Source organism: Sciurus vulgaris (assembly GCF_902686455.1).
Source record: "Sciurus vulgaris genome assembly, chromosome: 4".
Taxonomy (NCBI): Eukaryota; Metazoa; Chordata; class Mammalia; order Rodentia; family Sciuridae; genus Sciurus; species Sciurus vulgaris.
Window position 1 is genome coordinate 30603497 of NC_136464.1, and position 25977 is coordinate 30629473.

At 49.4% G+C, this 25977-nt stretch overlaps 1 protein-coding gene across 1 annotated transcript; it reads left to right on the top strand.

Moving 5' to 3' along the window:
- Positions 1 to 1916: 1916 nt before the first annotated feature.
- On the top strand, positions 1917 to 25709 carry HPS1 (HPS1 biogenesis of lysosomal organelles complex 3 subunit 1). The gene is given in 22 exon segments (XM_079137826.1): positions 1917 to 2439; positions 3353 to 3469; positions 4671 to 4827; positions 4975 to 5091; positions 9297 to 9434; positions 9638 to 9780; positions 10906 to 11014; positions 13224 to 13384; positions 13809 to 13914; positions 14291 to 14392; positions 14548 to 14617; positions 16346 to 16395; positions 17637 to 17804; positions 17886 to 18065; positions 18516 to 18577; positions 18989 to 19123; positions 19203 to 19267; positions 20202 to 20347; positions 22390 to 22503; positions 23801 to 23883; positions 24360 to 24411; positions 24417 to 25709. Coding segments are annotated over 20 exon segments (2346 nt in total). The 5' UTR covers positions 1917 to 2439; positions 3353 to 3469; positions 4671 to 4797; the 3' UTR covers positions 24732 to 25709.
- The last annotated feature ends 268 nt before the right edge of the window (positions 25710 to 25977 follow it).

Below are 25977 nucleotides of genomic sequence, written 5' to 3' on the forward strand. Positions count from 1 at the left end.
TTGCCTAGCAGGTGTGAGGCACTGGGTTCGATTCTCAGCACCACATATACCTAAGTGAATAAAATAAAGGTCTATCAACATCTAAAAAAAATAAATAATAATTTTTTTAAAAAAGAAGGAAATTTTAATGTATACTGCAATATAAATGAAACTCAAGGATATTATGTTTGGTGAAATAAGCCAGTGACAAAAAGACAAATACTGTATGAGTACTGTGTGAGTTACTTAATAACAAAAGACAAAATAGCACAGTGGTCATCTTTGCCTGAGGAGGAAATAGGCAGTTACTATTTAATGGGACAGAATTTCAGTTCTACAAAAAGAAAAGAATTATGGGGATAGATGGTGGTGATGGTTGCCTGACATTATGAATTTATTGAATACTATTGAACTGTATACTTAAATATAGTTAAAATGAGAAATCTTATAATGTGTTTTATCACAACAAAAAATTGGAAAAAAATATTGACACAAAAAATCTGTAACTAAAACCAGATTAGATTGGATTACATCAAAATTTAAAACGTTGGTGCTGCAAATTACATCATTAAGAAAGGAAAAAGACAGACCATATAGGCAGGGGGAACTTTTGCATATCACATATCTGACAAATCATATATCTATAATAAAGAATTCTTTCAACCCAGTAATAAAAAAGACAATTTAGAAGTGGGTAAAGGACATGAATATTCTTCCAAAAAAGATGGACAAATGACCCCCAAGAAAGCACCTGAAGAGACACTGGAAATCATATGTCATTAGGGAAATGTAAATCAAAATCAGGAGATGCCACTCTGCACCCACTAGGATGGCTATAATTTAAAGGACAATAACAAGTACTCAAGCTTATGACGAGTTTGTCATAAGAGAACATGGCAAAAGAACACAGGAGGATAAAGAGCACAGATAACACCCATGTGAACTGTGCTCTGGGGAGAGATGCCGACAGCAAGGCTGGGGTTACAGATGGCACGCTAAAGCTTTCCCCCTTATGGTTGTCTGGGAGGGGTGGGGAGCCATGCCTTTTGATAATACCAAACCTGAACGTGGTAGCGAGACTGATTCTTGGGGTCGGCCTTTTCCCAAGGGATGCTCAATCTGCCGAACCCAGGGGCAATCCTCACACTTCCTTCCCTGCCGAGCTGGGCTCAAACTCCCAGGTGATACCAAGTCACCCATGGGTAGCTTGCATGGAAATTTAGCCCCTTCCATAGTTGACTCCCCTCCCTCCCTTTCTGACACTCCAAATACAAATCCAATTTAAATAAATCTTGAAAGGACAGTTAAAAGACAAAACCCCTAACGTGCACCCCACCCCCAAAATGAATTGAGAACCCTTATAAAGAAATTCCAGCACTGACTCTGGGGCAACCGGAGTGTCTTTTCTGCAGACTGTGCTTTCTCCCCAGGTCAGAGAAAGCAGTCACAAAAGGGCAGCTGCTCTCTGCCCCGAACCAGGTTCAGCAAGTAAAATCAGGGATGAGAAAGGGCCCAGCGCGGGTGGCAGGAAACCTGGCTTCTCATTTTAGTTTGGCCCCTCAACGAGTTAATTCTTCCCTCCCGGGCCTCAATTTCCTCTTCTGTAAAATGGGGCCAAACTAGGGGTGATCCCGGTTCCTCAGTAGGAATCGCTCGAGCTAAAGCCAGCGGAAGGCCCAAGGACAGTGCGGGAAGCACAGCAGGTGCCTCTGAGCGCCCTCCCTGCCTCAGCACCACCGGACGCCGCGCGGCGGGCAGCCGCAGGGCCGGGCAGGCGGAGCTCCAACCCGCGCAGCCCGGCCGGGCTCCCGCCTCCCGGGCGGGCGATCACGTGGCGGGGTCACGCGGTCCCACCCGGAAGCGCGCCCGGGTGCTCGCGGCCGCCTGGGTCGTGTGGGCTGCGATCCGGTACGTGGGCCTCGCGACGGTCCCGGCGCCGCCCTGGGTGGATCCCCCTGCGGGTGGCGGCGCTTCCCCGGGGACCTCAGTGCAGCCCTCCCGGGAGGGGACTCCGTGGGGGTCCCCGGGAGCTGGCCTCCCTCCCAGTGGGCCGGGCGCCACAGCCAGTCCTCCTAACCAGGGTCACCGAGAAGTTCGGGGGGACGTGGGGACTTTCGGCTGAAACCGATACGTAAACTGAAGCGCCAGGCGGGCAGGAAGGCTCCCACCGGGCGGGAGCCGGCGGCGGCGAAGGGCCGACCCAGGCCCTACCCCAGCAGCTGGGGCAAGGCCCGGCTCCAAGGCAGGCGGCCCCCGAGACAGAGACCGAGCTGCGGAAGGCAGGACCAAGGTCACGGGGCAGTTTGCTGGGGAGGCCCCCAGGTCCAGGTGGTGAAAGCGCGCTGGGTATTTTCCCGGGTAACCTGGCGCCATCTGGAGCTGCCATTGCCAGGAAGCCCTCTCCTCTGAGTTCCTCGGGAGAGCAGGATAGCCAGGAGAAAAGGAAAATCACAGAACCAGGTGGGTGAGGTTCACTCCGCACCAACCTCAGCCCACAGGGAAGAAGAGTAGAATCTAGGGCCCACTGAGAGCTTCCCCATGTTTCCAGAATGTGGCCTCGAGACCAACCAGGCCGGTAATGGAGCCCTTCTCAGAGTTGATTGCAGAAGGTGCTAAGCTCCCCCAGAGCCCCTTTCCTTTGTCTCGAGTTCACTTGCCTCCTACTTGCTTACAGTGGTTTCCTGTTAAGCTTTGCATTGTTCCTGCCTTTTATCAAAAATGAATGATTCTGAAACCAATTTAGTTTATCCTGTTACTTGAAGAAGGGCAACTGGGAGATAATAATGATCCCTTCCCTCATTCATATAAGAAAGCTGAGTTGCTGAGCTTTCTTAGCATCTGGCCAGTTGCTTCCAAGACTCTTCTTGTAACCCTGTAGGAAGCTGGAGCAGGGTTTTTTTTCCCTCCTTTCCCAGTGGGAGTTTGAGGCTCAGAGTTTAACTGCCCTGGCAAAGCCAGTGCAAGAACCAGGTCTCATGCCTTTTCAATTAGTTCGCTGCCCTTTGTGGCATCCTCCCAGGGTACCTACTTTCCATTCTTCACACTGGGACTGTTCACCTGCCAGCCTGGGATGTGCTGCACTGTCTCCAGTTAGTTACTCAGCCAGCTCCCTGGGGCTGCTCAGGGCAGATTTGCTGACCACACCTCCTCTCTGAGTGACCCACAGTGAATTGGTTCCTCCTGAGAGGAACTTCAGCCCTGTTTGTGGGCACCTGCTGTGCACAAAGGGCTCTGCTGGCCAGGCTCATGTTCTCCACTGAAGTGGGGAGAGGGGAGACCTGACCTCTTAGCCATCCCCAGCTTGTCTACTCCTGGGAGCAGGCAGCTAGGGAGCCCAGAGCCTCTGCTGGCCCTTATTCTTTTCGGTATTAAGCATTTGCAGGACTGAGGATGCTGTGCTGTTGTTCCATGAGCTGGTCACCGAGTCTGGCTACCACTGCCCCTTCTGAGCCTCTGGCTGCCTGGAAGCTCTGCTGTGCTACTTGCAAAGGTAGATGATCTTGCCCTCTGGGGCATGCAGGGAGGCAGGAGGCAGGAGGCACCCACCCTGGGACTGTGGGAAGCAGACCAAAGATAGACAGTGGACTGAGCTTCCCTGGCTCTGCACACCTTCTCCCCAGGTCTGCATCCTTATGTCACCTTTGCCCAGTCTCTTCTATCCCCCACATCCTGGCATCCTCAGAGCCTGCTAGATCTCTAAGCTTCACCTCTTTAATTGGCTCCTTCCTCTCCACAATCCCAGCTTCCACCAAGGAGCAGGCCCTCATTACCCCACACTGAGGTTGTCATCTTTCATGACCTTAAACTGGCCAACCCTCAGCCAGCCTGCCACAGCCCAAAGGGCCCTCCTGCTGTCAACCATAGCCTCTGTTCCATAGCCCACTTCCTTCTGGTCAGTCCAACCCCACAAATCTCCAACTTTGTCACACTCACCAGAGAAAGTCCCTGAGCAGCCTCTTGCAGGTCTCCCGCCCTCTCCCAGCGGCCTCTTCTTCACCCCCCGTTGCTGTCCCAGTCTCTGTGGTAGTGTTTAGCAATCCCATCTGCCCACTCTAGCCTGTGAACACTTTGGGTCCAAGTGCTCCAGAGCTGATAAACCAGCAGGAGATTTGAGATGAACACAGCGAGAACCGCTGAGCTGCACAGGCAGGGGATCCTGGAGAGTACAGCAGAGTCCAGGGCCTCAGGATGCTGTGAGCCTCCCCCGAAACTGAACACCTTATCTTTCAAGAATTAAAGCACAGTTTCCTAATCACCATCACAGCTTAGCACATGTTCATCATGGACACATCTGTGTGGCACACTGAGGTCCACAAGGGGATTTGACGCCCAAACCCTAATAGCTGGAAATACTGGCCCAGAACTCTGGCCTCACCAGTCTTGGTCAGGCTACCCTACAGATTGAGAGGATCAGTGTCACTCTGAACCCCGGGTCTAGGGTGTCAAACTCTGTTAAGAATCTACCAGTTGTAACAAGAAGTGTTTTGTATTCTCAAGCATTAAAACGTGGCCCAGAGGTGCAACTGTGGGTGACAGGGAAGGGAGTTCAGAAGGGGGTAGACCCTGGAGGGGTAGCAGGGCGTTCAGGAAGGAGCTGTGGACAGGGTCCTTGGGCAGTCCACTGCATCCAGGCCAAGCTCAGGCTCCCATCTGTGTTTTTGTTTCAGTAGGCCCCATGGTTTTTGTTTCAGTAGCCTCTGATGCTATGGAGACAGAGGCTTCTGGATAGCATGGAGGAAAGGGCCTCAGCATCCTACACGCCCAGGTTGGGATCCCAGCTCTGCCACTTCAGGCTGTGCCCCTGCCCTGCTCTGAAAAATGGCAGTAACTGGAGAGTCTTACATCAAGGTATAACAGGAAGGCTCTTGTGATGGTGGCTGGAGTGTGGAAAGGGCTCAGTGAGCGTTTGCTGGGGTGTGGATTCTCTTCATTACCCAGGCTGAGCTCATGGATGTCTGAGCCAGGGATGACCCTGACCTTGCTTCTCCCTGGCAGATGAAGTGTGTCTTGGTGGCCACTGAGGGCGCAGAGGTTCTTTTCTACTGGACAGATGAAGAGTTTAAAGAGAGTCTCCAGCTGAAGTTTGGGCAATCAGAGAATGAGGAAGAAGAGGTGAGTGCAGCATAGGTGATCCCGGGTCGGGTGGCAGGGAGCAGCATGGATCTACCAGAATGCAAGGGCATGGGAGACCTGTGTGCAGCCCAAGGAATTATCAGGGCGTGTGCATGTCCAGTGTCCTTCACAGCCAGATGCATGTCCCTGGAGCTCAGCCTGTTGTTGCTGTGGGTGCAGTAACCCCACTACCTGCTCTCCACCAGAGCTTGTTGGGAGTGAGGGCAAGAGGAGGTAGGATTTTAACCATACGACAGAGAAACTGTGTCATCAGTTTCTCTACCAAAAATTTTTAGAATAAGCAATGCATTATTTTTTCAGAGCTTTCTTAACTTATAATTGACACACCATTATCTGTACATATTGAGGTATCCAGTGTGATATGTTTCAATGCGTATGTATACCTGTGATTCCATCACAATCAATAAAAAAAAGTAAACTGTCCTTTACCATCTCCACCCCTAGCAACCACTGACCTGTTGTCCATCATGATTAGTTTGTATTTGATACAGTGTATATTTGAGTTTTGTTTTGTGTGTTTTTTCAGTCTGGCCTCTTTCATTCAGCATAATTCTTTGTAAGTTCATCCGCATTGTAGTGTGTTATCAGTCATTCATTTCTTTTTATTGCTGAGTAGCTGTCCATTGTGTCAGTATTCCACAATTTGTTTATTCATTTACCTCTTGATAGATTTTTGGGTTGTTTTCAGTTTTTGACTAACACAAATAAAGCAGCTGTGAACATTTGTGTACAAATATTTGGACAAAGTCTTTCTTTTTTTTTTTTTTTTTTTTTTTTTTGTGAGTAAAGACCTAGAGTAGAATGACTGGCTCACACAGGTGTGTGTTTAACTCCTTAAGGAACCACGGAAGTCTTCCAAACGGCTGAACAGTTTCAAGTTTTGAAAGTTTCTTATATGTTTTGGATACAAGTCTTTTTATTACTTATGTTTTGCAAATATTTTATTCCAGTCTGTGGTTTGTCTTTGCATTCTCTTGAGAGTATTTTTCAAAGAGCAGAAGTTCTTCAATTTTGATAACTCTCATTGTCCAGTTTTGCTTTTATGAATCATGCTTTACAAGAGTTTTTCCCATGTTTTCTTCCGGAAGTTTTAGGCTTCATATTAGGCCTAATGACCCATTTTGAACTTCTGAATATGGTGTGAGGCATATATTAAAAGATTTGGAGTCTTTATATTGCACAAGGACATTTAGTTTACTACTTTAATATTAACTTATTCAAAAATTGTTGTTGTCGACTTACATAATTTCTATTCTGTATTTTTTTTTAAATATTTTTTTTAGGTGTTGATTGACCTTTATTTTATTCATTTATTTTTTTGTGGTGCTGAGAATCGAACCCAGGGCCTCACACATGCTAGACAAGCGCTCTACCACTGAGCCACAACCCCAGCCCCTCTACTCTGCATTTTAAACAAGTGATTTGTTTTAAAAGTGCTTTCTAGGTTAATTTTGAGTTAAAAAAAAAATTTAACGGGGGATGCAGTAATGGGAGTTCTTGAACTTCCGCAGCAGCACAGACCGGCTGCTTCTCTGCCTTCCCTGCTGTGATGGGCTTGCCCTCCAGCTAAGCCCACTGCACTCCAGCAGGCTGGTTCACCACCAGCACTGATATTCTTATTAGTTGCTAAGAGAAAAGAAGGTATCGGAGATCATGTGCATTAGAGTGATTTTATTAGGGGAGCTTAACCACTGAGCCATGTCATGTCCCCAGCCCTTTTAATTTATTTTTTATTCTGAGACAGGGTCTTGCTAAGTTGCTGAGGCTGGCTTTGAACTTGTGATCCTCCTTCCTCAGCCTTCAAGTGGTTGGGATTATAGGCATACACCACCACACCTGGCAGGACATGTAATTTTTAAGTTAAGAATTTGTTTTTAAGTCTAGAACTACTATTTGACCGAGGTCAATTTAAGAAACAAACTATTGGTAGACCCCCTCCCCTTTTATTAAAAACCTGGTACTGAAACAAACTCCTGATATTTTAATTCCTAAGTGACTAGTATAAAGGAAAAAAGTCTTTATAAAGTTTTTTTGAATGCTATGCTCATTTGTTCTGATCATATAAATAACATGAGTTAATTGAAGGAAATTTGGAAATGCAAAGAGGTAGTGTTTAAATGACCCATAATTCTGTTACCCAGAGCTATTAGCTCTTTAATATACTTGCTTTGAGTCAGTATCTCTTATATAGTAGAAATCATACCACATTTATAGTTTTATTTCCTGTTTTTTTCATTTCCCATTATATCAAAATCATTCTTCCATTTTGTTGAATGTTCTGAAAAGCATAATTCTTAATGGCATCATTATATTCCAGTACATGAACAAATGGATCATCATTTATTTAACCATTTTCTAATGTTGGACATATATATTCTGTCTAGTTAGCTATGACTTGCTGTAGAGGACATTTGTGCTTGAATTTCATCCCATTTCTGGTTATTTGATATTATGATTCTTCCTAAAAATAGAAGTGAGTCAAAAGCCATTCAAATGTATTGCAGCACTTTATAATCCCATCAAATAGTATATGAGCGTGCCCCTTATACTCTACATACACCAAAAATTTTCCTCTCCCCCATTATAAAAGGATTCTCTATAGAAAAAGCTACTCTTCCCAATGAATTCTATATGTAATCAGATCTTACGTGACTTTTCTATTAATATAATTGGTGACAATTTAAGAAAATCATAGAATGTGAATGACTCAACAAGCATCCGTTCCTGTCTATGTTGGGGACTATCCATTCAGCAAATGTTAACTGAGAACCTCCTGTGTGCTGGCCTGTGGGGGTAAAGCAGTGACCTTAGCAGTGTGATCCCTGCTGTGGTCAATGAATTTAGCGCCTGAAGAGGGATGATGTACAGTGAAAGAGATGGCAAAGAGATAGGCCAGTTCAGGCTGTGGTAAATGGACAGAAGACACTGATGGATGGGGAGTAGCCGGGTGGGGTGGCCCTCAGGAAAAGAGCCGTCTGAGCTGGGAAGGGACTGATGAAAGCCTGCCCGCACACTGCGGGGACTGGGGCACACCTTGGTCCCTGCATGTTGAGAATGTCGGGAAAAAAACGAGCACACTCGGGCTCAGTCCCAGGCACCTTTTCAGGGCTGCACGGGACTCCTGGTCAGCCGCAGGTTCTTTTTTTCAAGGCTATTGATTACTGGGCTCCTTGTAGGACGTGCCAGCTCCAAGTGAGGGTGCCACTTTCCCCTTATTCCATTCCAGTCCCCTGGGGGACATCAGCTGTTTCCTCCTTTCATTTCCCTGCCACACTGGAAACAGAGTTACCACGCCCCGCTGGCCTTCTCCCACGTCCATTCACGGGTTCTCAACGCATTTGCCTCGTTCCTTTTTGCTTTTGTTTAGTTGTTTTGTTTCTTCTTTTGCAACAGTGAGAATGAATGGGGAGAGCGCTTATCAGAGTAAATACACGCCTGTTATGGAAAGTATAGAAACATAAAAAATAGAGAAAAATCACTGATAATTCCTCTGTCTAGAGGTAGTAACTTTAATGGTGTTGACTTTCTTGATATTTTTTTCAGTACTTTTTTCTATGCATTTTTAAATACAGAGCATTCACATCTTTAAACATATATTTATAACCTTGTGCAAGAGGAATTTTCCTTGTCATTGAAACATTAATATTTTAAGTGGCTCAGTAGACTCTCCCATCATCTAGACATACCGTTATTTATTTAACTATTTCCCTAGTACTGGGCATTTATGTGTTTTCCACTTGTTCGCAGCTGTAAATTGTGCTGAAATGAACATTTGTGTGTTCATCATCTCTGATCCTCAGTCATTTTCCTTAGGATAAATCCCCCAAGAAGTTCGTGCCAATAAACAGCATGGACTTTGGTAGGTGTTGTAGACTTCCTTAGAGTTGACAAGTTTTCAGTTAAATGCCCTAGACATTCCACTGTGGAAATGTGACCAGTTCCCTAGCATTTCCTTCTAGATTCAGAGTCTGATCAGCACAGGTCCTGGGCTGACCTCCACCTTCCTAGCTACCACCCAAGATGGTGGGGGCAGTTCCCTTTGTCCCCTCCCCTTCAGGACAGTGATCCCCTCCAGGCAGGTCCAGAGCTGTGGAGCGATTGATGTTAAGGCCTGGGTCTTGTTCATCCTTGTCCCCAGCATCTGGCACACACTAAGCAGTGCTGTTTTCCCTGCCCCCTTGCAGCGTCCTGCCCTGGAGGACCAGCTCAGCACCCTCTTGGCCCCAGTCATCATCTCCTCCATGACGATGCTGGAGAAACTCTCAGACACATACACCTGCTTCTCAACAGAAAATGACAACTCCCTGTATGTCCTTCACCTGGTGAGTGTGGGGTCCTGTTCCTGTTCTCAGTTCCACGGGGAATCCACAAAGCTCTCCCTCATCTTTGACTGCTTTGGAAGGGCAGAAACTGCATATTATCAAAATCCCTGGGGCCCAAGCCTCCCCTCCCTAGTCTGCTGAGATCATGGCAGGTGAAGGGAGGTCCCCAGGGACTAGCTGACATTGCCTGGCTGTTCCTACAGTTTGGAGAATGCCTGTTCATCGCCATCAATGGAGACCACAGTGAGAGCGAGGGAGATCTTCGGCGGAAGCTCTGTGTGCTCAAGTACCTGTTTGAGGTGCACTTTGGACTGGTTACAATGGATGGCCAGCTCATCCGAAAGGAGTGAGTCCTTCAGGCTGGTCCCCTCCTGTCCTCTGCTGAGCACCCTCATGGGGCGAGTCATGAATGCCTAGCCTGTGAAATTGCACCTCTATACTCTGATTCACCTGTGGACCTCAGAGAAGCAGAGCTCAAAAGAGCCTTGGAGACCATCTGGTCTGATGGTCTCATTTACATATGGGGCAACTAAGGGCAAAGAACTCAAATAATTTGCTTGGAACCATCCAGCTGGTTGGTTGCAGCATCAGCCTGGAAATCTCAGCTTGGCACTCCCAGCCCCCTCCTTTGTCATTACCCCCCTGGTCTGAGCTGGTCCTCTCTGGCTTCTCAAATAAGCTTTAGGCTCATTTCCAGAAAAATGCATGCCTGCATGCCCACAATCCTGTGTTGTCTGAGGTGTCAGGCCCCCAAACCCACCTCTGGTCCTGCAGCAAAGAACTTGGCAAAAGAGAATGTTGGTTCCAAGTTGTACACTGAGGTGAAAGGACCCCAGAAAAGGGGCTTGGTTGAAACATGGACCCAGAAGAGCAAGGTTCAGGAATCATCCCAATTCCCTGACACAGGGGAAACCCTGGGTCTCTTGGGTTTCGAAGTGTTGTGAGCAAGTAGCCAATTGAGGCATTTACCAAATTGCCAAACATCTCATGAGTCATTTGCCCAGGTGGTCACGGTGTGGGCAGCAAATGCTGCAGGCAGTGGGTACCATTATACAAACCATGGTTGCCTGTGCAGGTCTGTTCAGCATTGAAGAGGCTGCACCCATATTTTGCCCTGGCAGTAGACCAGAATTGTCTGTTTTCAGGGCCTGTGAGGGATGTGAGAAGCTTAGGAAATGCAGACACCTTTCTGGCTGCCTCTAGCTGCCTTTGATATACCTGTGTGAAGGAGACTGAGGAGTGAAATCATTTGTTCGAGGGCCTGTCTCCTGGTTCCTTGCCTTGTTGCACCACTCTGTAGCCAGGGCACAGCCTGAAACATGGCCTCTGTCCTCTGTAGGTGTCCCACTTATGTGGTTACATTTCCTGACCTTGCGGACTCTGATGCTAACCTTGAATGGTGGTCCTAGTCTTGGGGTTGGGGACAACTACCTTTCTCATGGGCTTCCACTCTCCCTGGCTCTACCCGCAGGCTGCGGCCCCCTGACCTGGAGCAGCGTGTCCGGGTGTGGGAGCACTTCCAGAGCCTGCTGTGGACCTATAGCCGCCTACGGGAGCAGGAGCAGAGCTTTGCTGTGGAGGTGACTACAGGGCACAGGGACTTTGTACCTTAGAGGTGTTGAGTCTGAGGGTTATCAAGCTGTAAGACCTTGTTTTGGGCCCCGGCAGAACTTGAAATTCACCCACTTATCTAGTCATTCTTTCTGGCCATATGATGGGCTGGGTAATCAGATGGACCACTGGATTCTGGAAAGACAGACTTTTCAGTGCAGGTTTGGGGCTCGCTATGTATTACTCTCTAAAGATAACCCTTTTGACCTTGCCCCCCCCCCCATCTCCTAGAAAAGAGTGAAAAGCAGTGAACAAAAACAGCACTAAAGGCAAGAGTCCTTGAGTGCAGATGATATCAGCACCACAGCCAGAAAACGGCATCCAGCCAGCAGAGAAGCTGAACCTCCCTCTCCCAGGCTGAGCCCAGGCACAGGAGTTAGGGTAGCTTTGGGCAGAAACACTTCCTGGTTGCTCATGCAGCAAACACATTCTCTCGTACTTCCAGTGTGCAGTCAGAATCATCCGTCTATGCCTCTCCTACCTGGCCTCAACTCTCTTGTCCTCACTCACTTTGTACTGGTCACCTGGGACTTCTTTCCATTTCAGGATAAAACTAAAATCCTTTCAATACAGGATGAGTATGGGTTGCTGGACCTCACCCCCAGAATTTCTCATTCATTGGGCTTAGGATCCAGTCTCTACAATTTGCATTTCTAACAAGTTCCCAGGTGATCCTGAGTGTGCTGACCCAGGAACCGCACCCTGGAAAACACTGCCTTAAAGGACAGACTAAGATCAAACAGAAATGAACTCTCAAAGGAAGTCAGATGCACAGGAAAATAAGCCATTATAACTTGAGAGTCAAGAGAAGTCAGGGAATCAGTCATCAACAGAGAAGCTTGCTGTATTAGAATCATTGGTTTTCAGAAAATAAAATAACTAAAATAGACAAAGATATAATAGTTAGAATCACAAAAATGAACAAATAGCAATAGACTCAAAAATGACCAGGCAGATTTAAAAAAGAAACAAAAGCATAATTAGTAAAACGAAAACTTTAAGGGATGAGTTAAATAGATGAGACCTAGCTAAAGAGAGAATTACTGAACAAGAAGATGTAAGGAATTCATTCTCACACCCGCACTTGCCCACTCCTCCAGTAAACGTGTAGTACCTGCTGTAGACTAAGAGGTAGGTCAGGCCTTGATGAATAAAGGCACCTTCCCTGCCTTTGGGAGGAAGTCATGCTGTGTATTAAAAATACAAGTATCCTGGGTGCCATATTTCTCATCAGAATCCTTGGTGGCACAAAGGATGGGGTAATCTGTTGTTTCCGGGGCATTAGGAATGACGTCTCAGAGTAAGTGACCCAGTGGAGGTGAAATAAAATCCAGACTCCTCCCCAGCTCCACCAGGCCCATCACCATCTGTCCCTGCCTGTCCCACCGCAGCCTCAGCTCACACCTCTCTTGTCCTTGTTCACTATGCACTGGTCACACAGGACTTAACTCTATCCAGTATATCAGTGATTAACTATATGTGGCTTTTGAACACTTGAAATGTAGCTATGAGTTATGCTGTAAATGTCATATACCATATACACCAAACTCTGATGGCTTAGCACAAAAAAGAATGTTAATCATCCAAGTAATGTTTATATATTATACATTGGTAATATTTTAGATATATGGGGTAAAATATACTATTATGATTAATTTTATCTCTTTTACAAAAAAATTTTCATTATTTCATTGTGCATAGGACTTGCCTTCCATTTCAGCTGGATAGCCCTGCTCTAAACACCACACCTCACAGCCTTTGCATTTGCTCTTTCCCTGGTGTGTTCCCCCTCCCTCTCTCTAGCAGACTTTCTAATTCCTTAGGTGGCAGCTTAAGGGTCACCTCCAGTGGGACACTTCTTTGAACACCCTACCCAAATAGGTCTCTGTTCACTTTCTGTAGTTCAGCACTGTGTATTTCCTACTCAGAACATAATACAGTTGACACTTATGTTGTCTATTTCCCTGTGAATTGTTGGCCTCATCCACTGGAGTCTGGGGACCAGCCTGTGAGCCCCAGGCAGACTGGGGCCATGTCAGTCCAAGTCTCCTCATTGTCAAGTATCTGGCACCCAGTATGAACTCAGTATTGGCTGAGTGAGCATCCTCACCAGCCATGGGTCTGGAGCAGAGGAGGGTGGTGAGTGACGTGGCTTCCTCCCCTGCCCACTCTGGCCAGGCTGTGGAGCGGCTGATTCACCCCCAGCTCTGTGAGCTGAGCATAGAGGCGCTGGAGCGGCATGTCATCCAGGCTGTCAACTCGAGCCCGGAGCGGGGCGGTGAGGAGGCCCTGCATGCCTTCCTGCTAGTGCACTGCAAGCTGCTGGCCTTCTACTCCAGGTGAGCCCTAGGCCCTGCCACGGAAGGCCTCCCACCTCATCCTTGTTCCCTTCACCTGGAAAGTGCAGCGCCCCCTCAAGCGAAGCTTCCAGGCCTGTCTCTTCCTGAAGGCCCCAGGCTCAGCTCTTCCACCCTCAGCCCACTCGCTTCTCTGTTATTTCTCCCTGCAGCACTCTGGAAGCCTGCACCTAGGAGAGCCTCCTTTTATACTGTTATTTGTCCCTAGGGTTTTCTCATTGGTAATTCTTGTTTTTCTAGCAAGTTTTATTTTAAAAATAGCATAGTTAGTTTTATTTGTACCTTGCCTGTCTCCAGGAAAGATTAAGTCAGCCAGCACATAGGCATGCTCCTTGAGGGCAGAGCTGTCCTCTGCTGTCTCTGGGCATATGCTGATGGGACGGACGCCCCACTCCTGTCCCTGCAGCCATGGTGCAAGTTCCCTGCGGCCGGCCGACCTCCTCGCCCTCATCCTCCTGGTGCAGGACCTCCACCCCAGTGAGAGCATAGCAGAGGACGACGATGATAGCCAGGTCTCAGGGCAGTTGGAGGGGGGCCATCAGGGAGATGGTGTAGAAAACCTGCCCTGAGAGTGGCAGGCCCCCCTGGAGGGAGGCTGTGCAGTCTCCTAGACAGCTGGGCATGTGGTTGGGCGTGACCACTTTTCTGCTCCTTTCAGATGGACATGGGGCTCTACAGAGCCTGCGGGTTAAAAGTGCAGAGTTGTGGAGCCAATCCTGGTTTGAAACCCAGCTTCACTACTTAGCTTTGTGAGCTGGGCGGGTGTCTGTCCCCTCTGAGCGGGGTGGAGGGGCGGAGGGCTTCTCTGTGAGGTGCTGGGAGGCAGAGGATGGTGGGGAAGAGCTGGGTCAGATGCATGCTAACCAGTGGCTGCCCTCCCTCTCACAGCCTTCCCCAGGGAGGAGGCCCCGCAGAAGCCAGAACATCCCTGTGCAGCAGGCCCGGAGCCCACGTGCCTCGGGCCCAACCAAAGGGAGTTCTGCGGAGACGGTGTGTGCTGTGCTCTGGGTGAAGGGAGACAGGGAAGCCCTGTCTCATCCTGGGACCAGGCCTTTCCTGGCTGTCCCAGGAGAGCAGGGCGTGGGCTGAACCCTCTGGGAGAGTTCCCTTGGCCTTAAGTCTGAGCAGCCTTCTTCCCCATCCAGGACACAGACAGTTTCTCCCTCACTGAGGAATACTTCACACCAGCTCCTTCCCCTGGCCAGCAGAGCTCAGGTGAGCCCTGGGAAGGAGCCCAGGTAGCAGCACAGGGACAGGGGCTAGTCTGCAGCCCCAGGAATATGTCTTAGGGTTCAGTTGCTCTCCACACTGAAGGGATCCAAGGGCCTGAGGCAGATACTCAGATTCCCAGAGCATAGGCTGCTGGCAGTGCTGGCCCTAGGAGGCGTTCATGGACTGCTGAGACCACTCAAATGCACCTTAAAGCATTTTGTGACAAGTTGATGATTTCATTTAAAATTTCTATGTGTATCAACTTCATTTTTCTTTTTTGTAATGAATAATTGTCCCTAAGTAAAATTAAGTAATTTTTAATGTCAAGTATATTTTAAAATATGAATATTTAGTCTCCATACTTTACCTCCAAAATATGTGGGGAAACAAAAGTTTATATTAGCATTCAAAATGTTATATTAACATTCCAAATGTTATTAACAAAAAATAATACACATTGCATAGGGAAGTAGATAACCTGAAATCTGTATTGTCATTGTCACCACAAATGAGCATTATATTTATCTATGAAGTTCTTAGGGTGAAAGGAAGGATCCTGTGGTTCACACCATTTCATAGAATAAAGGCCAGTGTTGCAGGAGGAGGAACTTGTTGGAGACTATGTTTTGAAAGGGATTTACTGACTGGTTTCCTTAAGCCAGTAACTCTCAGCTCTGGCTGCACATAGCATACCTGTGCCTCAAGTGGGACCTGCTGCTGTGGCAGTTAGGACCACCTAACTGAACTCACTGAGGGTCTTTCACGACTACTGAGACTGAACCTGTTCCTGGAGATTCTGATTTATTTAGTGAGCCATGACCAGGGTGCCAAATGATTTTCATATACAGCCAACATTGAACACCACTGGGTTAATTGTTCTTAATTTTAAGTCCTCAGACCAGCTTCTCTGGGAGCCCCTGAGATTGTGTGCAACTCATGCTTGTGCCTTTTTCTGGGGCAGGGATCCATAGCCATCTGCAGATTCTTCAAGCCCTCCCTGAGCCTAGGGCACAATGAGAGGCAAGGCTTTTGGATGAACTTCCAGATTCCTTCTTACCACTTCCTTCCATCAGTCATCAGACTCCTCCTCGTGGTCTTTCTCTTTTGGTGGCTGGTTTTCTTATGTCTCAGAGCTGTAAATGCTCATCCACTGAGAACAGAACTCAAGCCTTATGAACTATTGAGTTGTGCTATCCATTTGTAAATCAGGCATTTGAAACCTGGGAGCACGCTTCCTACCCCCCGGAGAAGCATGATTACAGATGAAGACTATTTGTAATGAAATACAAGACAGAACAACATCATTGCAAACATGTAATATTTCAAATATGTAGCGGGTTCCATGTGTGTTATGAGTTATGCTAGGAAGGAAATCTAGCTCAATTCCTGGCACATAGTAGTATGTTAAGTAAAAGTTTGGTGATTGGGGAACTGAATGGGAAAATGTCAACTGTATGCTGACAGAAACAAGGAGGGAATTAAGGATCCAAGGGAGGGGTACTGAGGAAAATGCCCACCCCCCCCACAACCAGGTGCATGCTTAGGAGCTCCAGTCCCAGCAGCCAGCTCTTCAGAAAGCCTCTCCTCCCGTCCCAGGCCGCTTTCGCACCTGGCACTGGCCAACTTGGAAGAAGTGGCTGATGTGGGGCTCCAGCCCTTCTGACATGCTAAGGGGCCGTCATTTCTGTTCTCACAGTATTTACATTGTTTATTCTTACCTGTGGCCCACAGGTAGCACCATCTGGCTGGAAGGGGGCACCCCCCCAACTGATGTTCCTCAGGTGAGCCGCTAAAGGTCTGCTTGGGTGTAGCTCATCTGTAGTGCTGGGGATGCTGGGCTCTTTTCTCCGGGTGACCACTAGCACCAGCCCCACTGCTGCCCCTCAGGCCTGGTCAGTGCCAAGCTCAGCCCAGAGGCAGAGCCCACCTGGGGAGATGGGGGCTGTAAGGGTGACTTCTCCCAGGTGTGGGGCCTCCAGCCTGAGGAATCCTCTCCCTTCTCATTTTCTTGGGAGGGAAAGTTGAACATAGGTTTGATATTTTAATAACTTAAGTTTTGATATTAAAAAAAGAAACCCAAATATTATTTATTGTAGCAAAATGAGAAATTCAAAATTCAAGTATGGAAAAGTGACTAAAAATCACTCAATCCTATCTATAAAGTGAAATTAACATTTTTGGGTGTTTCCTTCCTAATGTTTTATTCCTCTGATTTTTACAAAACACACATTCTCTCCCTCTCTTTCTCTCTTTCTCTCTGATTGTATATGCACACGTAATATATGTTTTTTCCTTACATTTAGATCCTAATGTAGTTCATTATACTTTCTTGCTTAATTTTTCCATTTACCAAGCACTCTTCAACAGTACGGTTTTTAAGAATTGCTGAGAGTTCACCTATACAAATGTTACTATTTATTTAGCAAATCCCTGGAACATTGCTGCACATTGTTTCCAGTTTTTTGCTGTTATATATAACCTAAGTGACATCCTCATAGAGAAATTTTTGTGGCATCTCTAATGATTTCCGTAATTCTTCATAATTTTTCCAACTAAAGACTTTCCTTATTCATAGCCCCCACTGAGGCTGGAGTCTTGCTCATTTAGTCATCTTATGCCTTAGTGACCCCGGTTTAGAAGGTCATCTGGAGATTCTGGGGGAGACTGAAATGATGAGCATCCTGAACATTAGATACCACCCTCTAATGAACACCTTCCCATCCCTGAGTGTCCATCTGTCCTGCCTTCTTGGTTCGTTCTCGAACACTTGTCCAGCACCCTTCCCCACTGCTCTGCTTGGCATCCTGACTCTGGGCAGAAAGGCCCAGAACAAGCTGAGAGACAAGACAGCAGAGAACTGGAGTTGCTAAGGTGGTTTCAACAGTGCAGGGACTTAAGAGCTGGGATTTCTTGGAGCTAAATTTTTTTATTCTTCATGGTACACAGGTAGGTCAGGTGGATCCAGCTTGGGGAGGAGGCCAGATTTCCTACCCACCTCAGTGATGATCTCCTGCCTCCACAGGTAGCTGAGGACACCCTTCAGACACGGGTTCCTCACTCCGCAGCACCATCCAGCCCCAAGAGGATCTTCCTGGACGCCAGTGTGAAAGAAATCTACTGCCCTTTGGTACCCCACACCATGTACTGCCTACCCCTGTGGCCGGGCATCAACATGGTGCTCTTGACCAAGGTACAGGAGCCCCCATCTTGCCCTGGTGACACTTAGACCTTGGACAGCTTTTCACTGTGACCCCTTTGCTCCTTCCCATAGAGCCCTAGCACCCCGCTGGCCCTGGTCCTGTACCAACTGCTGGATGGTCTTTCCCTGGTGGAGAAGAAGCTGAAGGAGGGCCAGGAGGCTGGCAGTGCCCTGCGGTCCCAGCCCCTCCTAGGAGACCTGCGCCAGAGAATGGACAAATTCATCAAGAATCGAGGGGGACAGGAGATTCAGGTGGGACCCAAAGCCAGCATGCACCCAGCCTCAGAGAAGAGCAAGGCATGGCAGCAGGGCCATCTCATCCCAGTGGAGGAGCGGCCAGGAGTAGCTGGTACCCGGGCCTGTTCCCCACAGAGCCCATCCTTGTTTTCCCATTATGAAATGAGAGCAGAAAGCAAACAGCCACACTTGGCGTTTCCACAGCCTGTTTCGTGTGGCAGAACAGGAACCGTAAGGCCCACAGTTGGCCTGTGGAAATTTCTCTTTAAGTAAAGGCCTGCCACGTGAACAGGACGGTGGCCTATGGTGTGTGGAGTGCTGGTGGGCGCTGCCAGAGAAGCCCACCTGGGCTGTAGGAGGGCGGGCTTCTCTGGAGCTTGTGTCCTCCCAGAGCCTGACGAGGGTCCTCTGGACCTCACTGTGGGAACATGTTCTGAGGCTGACCTGCCACCGTCCTCCCTACAGAGCACTTGGCTGGAGTTTAAGACCAAGGCCTTCTCCAAAAGTGAACCAGGATCATCCTGGGAGTAAGTGGTGGGCCCAGAGGACAAGGGGACTCTTTGGGACGGGGAGGTGGAGATGCAGAGAGACTGCCACCCCTGCAGGCCTAGAGGGAGCAAAGGCTCTGGGAGGCAGGTCTCCTGGAAGCTGAGGGCCAGGCCACAGGAGGCCACAGGAAGCAGAGCTGGAAGTGGAGGGCTAGGGCGTGAGGACCCAACACAGGCACCCCAAGGCCTGAGCCAGCGGCAGTGCTCACTGGGTGCCATCTTGGCAAGTCGCTGCCCCACATTACTCAGCAAAATGATGAGGTTGGTTGAGGTGCACAGTGGCAAGGAGCACCTTGTAGGGAAAGCCGGGAAGCAGTCTCCTGGCACGGGGAGGGACATGTAGTGATGTGCTCTCGGGCCCACTGTGACACATTCGTCTCTGGTGCCCAGGCTGCTCCAGGTGTGTGGGAAGCTGAAGCGGCAGCTCTGCACCATCTACCGTCTCAGCTTCCTGACCACAGCGCCCAGCAGGGGAGGCCCACACCTGCCCCAGCACCTGCTGGACCAAGTTCAGAAGCTCATGCGGTAAGTGCAGCCCAGGCCCTCGCCAGCGGGAGCAGGAGCCTGGGGCACACCTCTCAGCAGCCCTCACTTCCCCCTGCAGGGAGAGACTGATGGACTGGAAGGACTTTCTGTTGGTGAAGAGCAGGAGGAACATCACCATGGTGTCATATCCTGACATCTGGGCCCAGCCAGCCCAGGGAGGCTTTCTGGGGAAGAGAGGCCTCAGCTTCTGTTCTCCGAAGAAAAATAATAGGAGATAGTGTCCCAGTTGCCTCATCCATAGAACACACCAAGGCTGAAGTTTCAGAAATTCCGCCGTCCCAAAGCCTTAAAGACCAACAAAGTGGTAATAGCTGTCGGGGGCAGGGACAGGGGTGCCATGGTCTGGTTGGTTCATGAGGCCCCTGTCACCTTCCTTAGATTGTCACCAAGTACAGTGGCATGTGCAGACTCTGGGAAGGCCTGTGGTAAATGTGTATCCCTGTTTAAAGAACCATTCCCAGGTTTTATTTGTCCTTTGTATTATGGAACACTAGTTTCATTGAATATCAGTTTTCTAGGGAACTTCAAGCACTCTTCCTATATTAGAACTTCCAAAGTGTCAGGCCTCCGTCTCATGGGACTTTGGTCTTCAGTAGGCAGGCGAGAGGGATGCCAGGAAGCCTCTTATCCACCAGCTACTGCCCTTCCGTGGGGGCCAGTTCCTCTCACTGGGAACCTTCCCAGCCTCTCAGGTGAACGGTGGAGAAGAAAAAGATCACCATGAGCTTGAGCCTCCTCCGGGCTCTCTCACATAGCCTCGAGGTGTGTGTAACTTAAATCCGCTCCCATAGGTAACCAGCTGTGAAACTGCCTTGTTTCTGTAGCGTCCAGAAGCACCTGTGTTACCTATGCTACCTGCGCAGGTATCCAGGGTCTTGGGGGAGGTGGTACAGGTGGAGAGATCTCCGGGGCAGCAGGGAACCTGGGGTTAGGCTGAAGTGGAAGCCTATGGGAGGGGCAGCCTGGCCATTGCTTAGCAGAACAGAAGCCTCAGAGCAGGACAGGGGGGCGCCCTCTGTAGTCCCTGGCTCTGTGAGCACCTTAACTCAGGCTTTCACCTACCTGGAGGACTTCCCAGGCTTGGTGCATTTCATCTATGTGGACCGAACAACCGGGCAGATGGTGGCTCCTTCCCTTAGCAGCAGTGAAAAAACTTCATCGGAATTGGGCAAGGGGCCCCTGGCCACCTTCGTCAAAGCCAAGGTAACTGCTCCTCTGGTCCAGGCATTCTGCACTGCCCTTGGGTAGGATGTGCTGAGGCCTGACTCCCACCCAGGAAGAATGGACCCTGCTGTCCTCTGGGCTCAAGGGATTCTGATCACCCCCACCTTAACCCTTGCTGTACTTGACTGCCAGCATCTGCACACCCAGGTATACCCACTGCAAGCTCCTTAGAAACAGCATCTTGTCTTCCAGAACTGAAAGGCCCACCTGGGGCCACATGGGCCTCAGTCCATGTCAGGCAGCACCTCCTGCCGTATCGGGTGCGTCTGGCATTAGCAGGGTGCTCCTTACTTCTGGGTCAGAGGAGGAAGTGGCCAGTGTCTGGCATAAGTAGATGCTCAATAAGTCTTTGTTAATTTAGCCAAAATGGAAAGAGTTCTAGGGAAATCAGTTTAGGAGACAGAATTTATGTACATGTGTAGTTTTTGCAGTGCTGGGGATGGAACCCAGGGCCTCATACATGCTAGGCAAATGCTCTACCTCTGAGCTACACCCCCAGCCCCATCAGAATTTAAAACTGTATGGAACCATTTCTACTAAGGAACCATTCTCTGGGAGCTCTTTTATCTTTCTAATTTATCATGGCAAATTTGTTTGTTTTTATGATAGGTAGGGAGCTCTGCCACTTTATTCAAATAAATTATATCTACCAGTTAAAATAAGCAGGATGGCAGAAGGCCCATGTTGGGAACCCATCTTTGCTTCCCACTAGCTACATGGCCTTGGTCATGACTTAGTAGAAGTGTCTGTTTCATCTAAGGAGGTAATAATACCATTTACATCATGGAATTATTGTAAAGATGACATGAGGTGATGCATGTAAAATATTTAGCACCCCATGTGGCACAAAATATAGATACAAGTCATAGAGCATTGGCCAGTGGCCCAACCCCATCATCTTCATGCCTGTCCCTCTGTGGACAGCCAGGGCTCCCTGGCATCTTTCATTATTTCCTCTGCACACTTCATTGCAGCTGAGCTCACTCTGCATGTGCAGTTGTCTATGCCACATTTTCACTTCATATTATGTTAGATGCACTTTCATGTGACACTAATTCTTCATATGCATGATTTTTAGCTCCTCTGTAATATTCCATCATGTGAATGCAACATGATTCACTGAACTATTTCCCGAGGTTTGAACTTCGAGACTGTCTCCAGGCTTTCCTGGTTATAAATAATTCTTCAGTACACTTCTGTGCATACATCTGGGTCCTCATCTCTGACTATTTCTTCAATATGGATTCCCAGAAATGGAATTGCTAAGTCAGATGGCAGGAAGGTTTTTAAGGTTATTGATGCACATTGTCAAGTTGCTTTCCTGGAAAGTATAGCCAACCTGTGTATCTGTTTGTGGTTTTAATTAGATAGTATATTGTGATCAGGTGTGGAGTCAATTCTGCATCCCTTTATCTCTTTTAACAAGAGAGTTCATGGGGACTTTTCCCAGCCCCGGAAATAAGGGGAGAGCTGAGCAGTTGGCCACCCTCCCTCTGGCCGCAGGCAGTCTCCATGACAGTCGCTGCTTTAGGCCGGAGAATCTCCATAGAAGAGAGGCACTTAGGGCAGGCAATCTTTCAGGTCCACTGTTTATGTACACCCTAATCCTTATTTGGATCTGATCCCCCTAGCAGAGGACGTGCCTGGCTTAGGTGTACTGTGTTCAAACACACTCCCCCCAGCTCCTGGTGCACACCTGAGCCATCATTTCCTAGCCTTGTGGGGACTGGGTGAGTTGGGGGGGCCCTATGCAGAGGAATTCTCCAGGTGGCCACACCTCCATCTCATATCAGGCACATGCACGATGTCCTTGGCCATTTCCTGGCCTGAAGTGTCAGTTTACTAATTTATGACTTCTGTGTGTAGTAGTCCTATAAAGTACTTAATCCCCACCACAGCCCATCCCCCCGCCAGGGACTGGTGTCTGAGCTCCTGCTCTGAGCCAAGACAGTGGCTTTGCTCCCTTCCTTCCACCTGGCCACCGAGGCCACAGGGCAGTACTGAGCGCTCCCTCTCCCCAGGTCTGGACTCTGGTCCGGCTGGCGCGCCGATACCTGCAGAAGGGCTACACCACACTGCTGTTCCACGAGGGGGACTTCTGCTTCTCCTACTTCCTGTGGTTCGAGAATGATATGGTGGGTGTGCCAGGCCCCTGGCAGGAAAGTCCTGAAATGCTATCCATTGCTGTCACCCTTGGATTCCTTTCTTCTCAACTGTGTTCAGTCTGTCTGTCCCTTATCTCTTCTTGTCCCTGGTGGAATGACAGGTAAGCATAGCAGTGGGGACCCAGAACCATGGTCACATTGTCATGCCAGCATTTAAGTTTGCTTTGTGATCACCTACTGCCTCACCAGCTTGTGCCACGGTTCAGGCAGCGTCCTGATGGACACACAGAGATGGACGCGCGGCCCCTCTGAGATGGGCCTCAGGTCGCAGTGGGCACGTCTGTGGTGCTTCAGCATTCTCACTTCTGTACAAAGTGGGGGCACTGTCACTCCCATTTGGTGGGTGGAGGTTCAAAGTGGTTAACAGGCTACCTATGGGGAAGCTGCCCACAGGGCTCATGTCCCTGCCCTGCACTGCTGTGTTTAGACCTCACTGTTACCACAGTGTGACACAGGTCATAGACTCCACTGTCCACCACGCCTCCCTCCTTCTTTCCTTTCCCTCTCCTTCACTTAATGTTTTCTTCTTACTTGTTACTTGGCATCATTATTCCAACTCCAAGGACCATCCCCTCCTCCCCACAGCCCCTTGGTTTCTTGTCCTCATGCTGAGGTCCCCTCCCTGCTCCGAGGTTACTGACCCACCCCTTTCATAACACAGTGTAGTTATTGGGGGGCCTCCACTTCCTGTTACCCCGTGCAGTGGTTGGGGCAAGCTTTGTTGACCCATTTTGCAGATGGGGACGCTGATACTTTGGGGATCAAACACCATGGCCAAGGCCAGAGAGGCCTAAGTGATGAGCCAGAACCCAAGCTCAGCCTATGGGCTCCTACCATAGCTCTCTGCCCTCATAAGTGCTGGAGAGCTCTCTGACCTTACCTCGCTTCTAGGGAGAGACAAGGATGCGTGTGCTTAGGTGGCCCCATGGGGTGGCAGAATGCAGCAGAGCTGTCGGGGGAGACCCAGGTTGAACCTTGGCCACAGTGCTCTACCCGGGCAGAGGCGGACGGTCCCTTAACACTGCTGGGCCTGTCTCCTGGTGCCAGGTGAGCATCAGGTGAGAGCCACTGAAGAGCACCACTTGGAGCATGCGCATTCTTTCCCAGGTTCATGCAGGGGCTGTTGTTCCCACTTCACAGAGAAGGCCACAGGTAGAGGGGGCATTTCCCGCAGCCCTGAGCACAGCAGGGCCAGGCCAGGCTCCCTTGAGCGGGTTCCTCACCCAGCCCACTGCCTGTCCTCCAGACCCTCCTTTTCCTTCCACAGGGCTACAAGCTGCAGATGATCGAGGTGCCTGTCCTCTCCGATGACTCGGTCCCCATTGGTGTGCTGGGCGGTGACTACTACAGGTGACGCTGACTCAGGGTACAGCATGTCTGTGTTCCCAGGTGTCAGTGATGAGGGCCAACACCCCCAATAGGGACAGCTCCCCCAGAATGGCCCCGCTGCACCCCATGAAGCTAAAAACCTGGGCTGGGGGCCCCTTGCAGACTGGCACAGCAACCTGTGGGGGAGGAAGCACCAAAGAGCCCCCTCCAACCCCCCATCCTGATGTGGCACAGGTTTGGCAACATGTGGGCCCAGAACTTCCCAGCTGGCACCTCTTAGTTAGAATGCCACCGGGTGAGAATGGAGAGCCTTGAGGACAAGACCATGGCCCAGAGCTGAGCCTCGAAGCTTAGGTCCGTGAGGAGCGGGAGACGGCATCACCGGCCCCAGTGCTAGGGCCCCCTGAGAGGACAGAGGGGAGGCATCTGGGTGCCCGTGTGGCCTGGGAGGAGTGTCACAGCTCACCCCTGAGTCCTGTCCTCCTTTTCCCTCTTAGGAAGCTCCTGCGCTACTATAGCAAGAGTCACCCTGCTGAGGCTGTCAGGTGCTATGAGCTACTGACCCTGCACCTGTCAGTCATCCCCACCAGCCTGCTGGTGCAGCAGGCCAGCCAGCTGGCCCGGCGCCTGGGAGAGGCCTCCCGTGTCCCCCTGCCCTAGGCCAGGTTGCAGGCTGCCTGTGCACCTGTTCTCCAGCCACCCCTGCTTGCCAAAGTGCCCCACCCCATAGTGGAACTTTTCTTCTGTCCCCAGTGGCCTCCTCAGGACGTGTGGAGGCCCCAAGTCTTATCATACCCCACTGGGACCACCCTCCACATGGGGTAATGAACAAACACACATTGGCTTTCTCTTTAAAACAGTGGCTGTGAGGTCAGAGATGACGGCAGGTCCTCTTTCAGAGCTGCCTCCCCATTTGTCCCCAGAAGAGAGGGAGGGAGACACCCCCCCACCTCCTGCTGTTCTGAGCATAGGGGGTGGTTTTCTGCCCCAGATAAAAAGGTGCTCCATCGGCTGAGTTCCAGCTCTGCGTCTCCCTCTGTGACTGGAGGCATTTCAACGCCATCCCTGTTTCTCCTTATTTAAAGTAATGACACTCCCCTCTCAGGGTGGCTGGGAGGATCACCCAGCACACAGTAGGTGCTTAATAAATGTCAGTTACTGTCATCATCCAAGCCCAACATACCTGTGCTTCTGGACTCTTTAACATTGCGAAACCCTTGCTAGGGTCGGCCCCTCCATTCCAGGCTTGCTTCTGCCCTGGGTCTGTAATTCCGAGCCCCAGACCCTGGTCCAGAGATTCAGATTCATGTGCTCAGTGTAAAGCCCAGACTCTGTCTGGCAATCTGGTGTGCCCCAAACTGAGTCTACTTCCCAGGGATACAGTCCCTCTAACCAAGAGGTTTCTACCACAGGATGGACACCAGGATAAAGACTGTCAAGAGTGCTGGGACACAGGTGTGGGCTCCTCCCAGGCTAGGAGGAGGTGCTGGGTTGAGAGAAGTGGCAGGGCAGAAATAAGCATCCACCCCAGAAGGAATGGACATCCTGGTATGCACGCAGGAGCCTGGCCTGCTGCATCTCAATCCTGGGCAGAAACCCATGTGAAGAAGATTGGTCTTTCCCTTGCAGGGCAGAGCTCTGGGAGGACAGAGGTACTGAAGGCTAGAGTCCTTAGCAGGAGGCAGTGAAGACAGTGTCCCCAGAGACAACCTGATCTGTTCCTTCTTAATATCATGACTTTATGGGTGGAAATTTAAAAGAAAAATATCAAATGTGGAAAACATAGAAGAGCACAGAGGAAAAAGAACTTAGCCTATAAGCCCAGCACTGTTTAAGGCACCTACATTTTTTTTTTTTTAATTAATGTTTTCCCTAGATTTTTATCCTCTCTGTGATGTGAAGTATCTAGTTTAACCAGTTTCTGGATTCTTCTATACAGTCATCCCGAGTATCCACAGGGAATTGGTTTCAGGACCTCCTGTGGATACCAAAATCTACAGATGCCCCAGTTCCTTAGCAGTATTTGCTTGTAACTTATATTCTCCCCTCCATTTTAAATCATTTCTAGATTACTTACAATACCCAATACTGTGTAAATGCAATGTAAATAGTCGT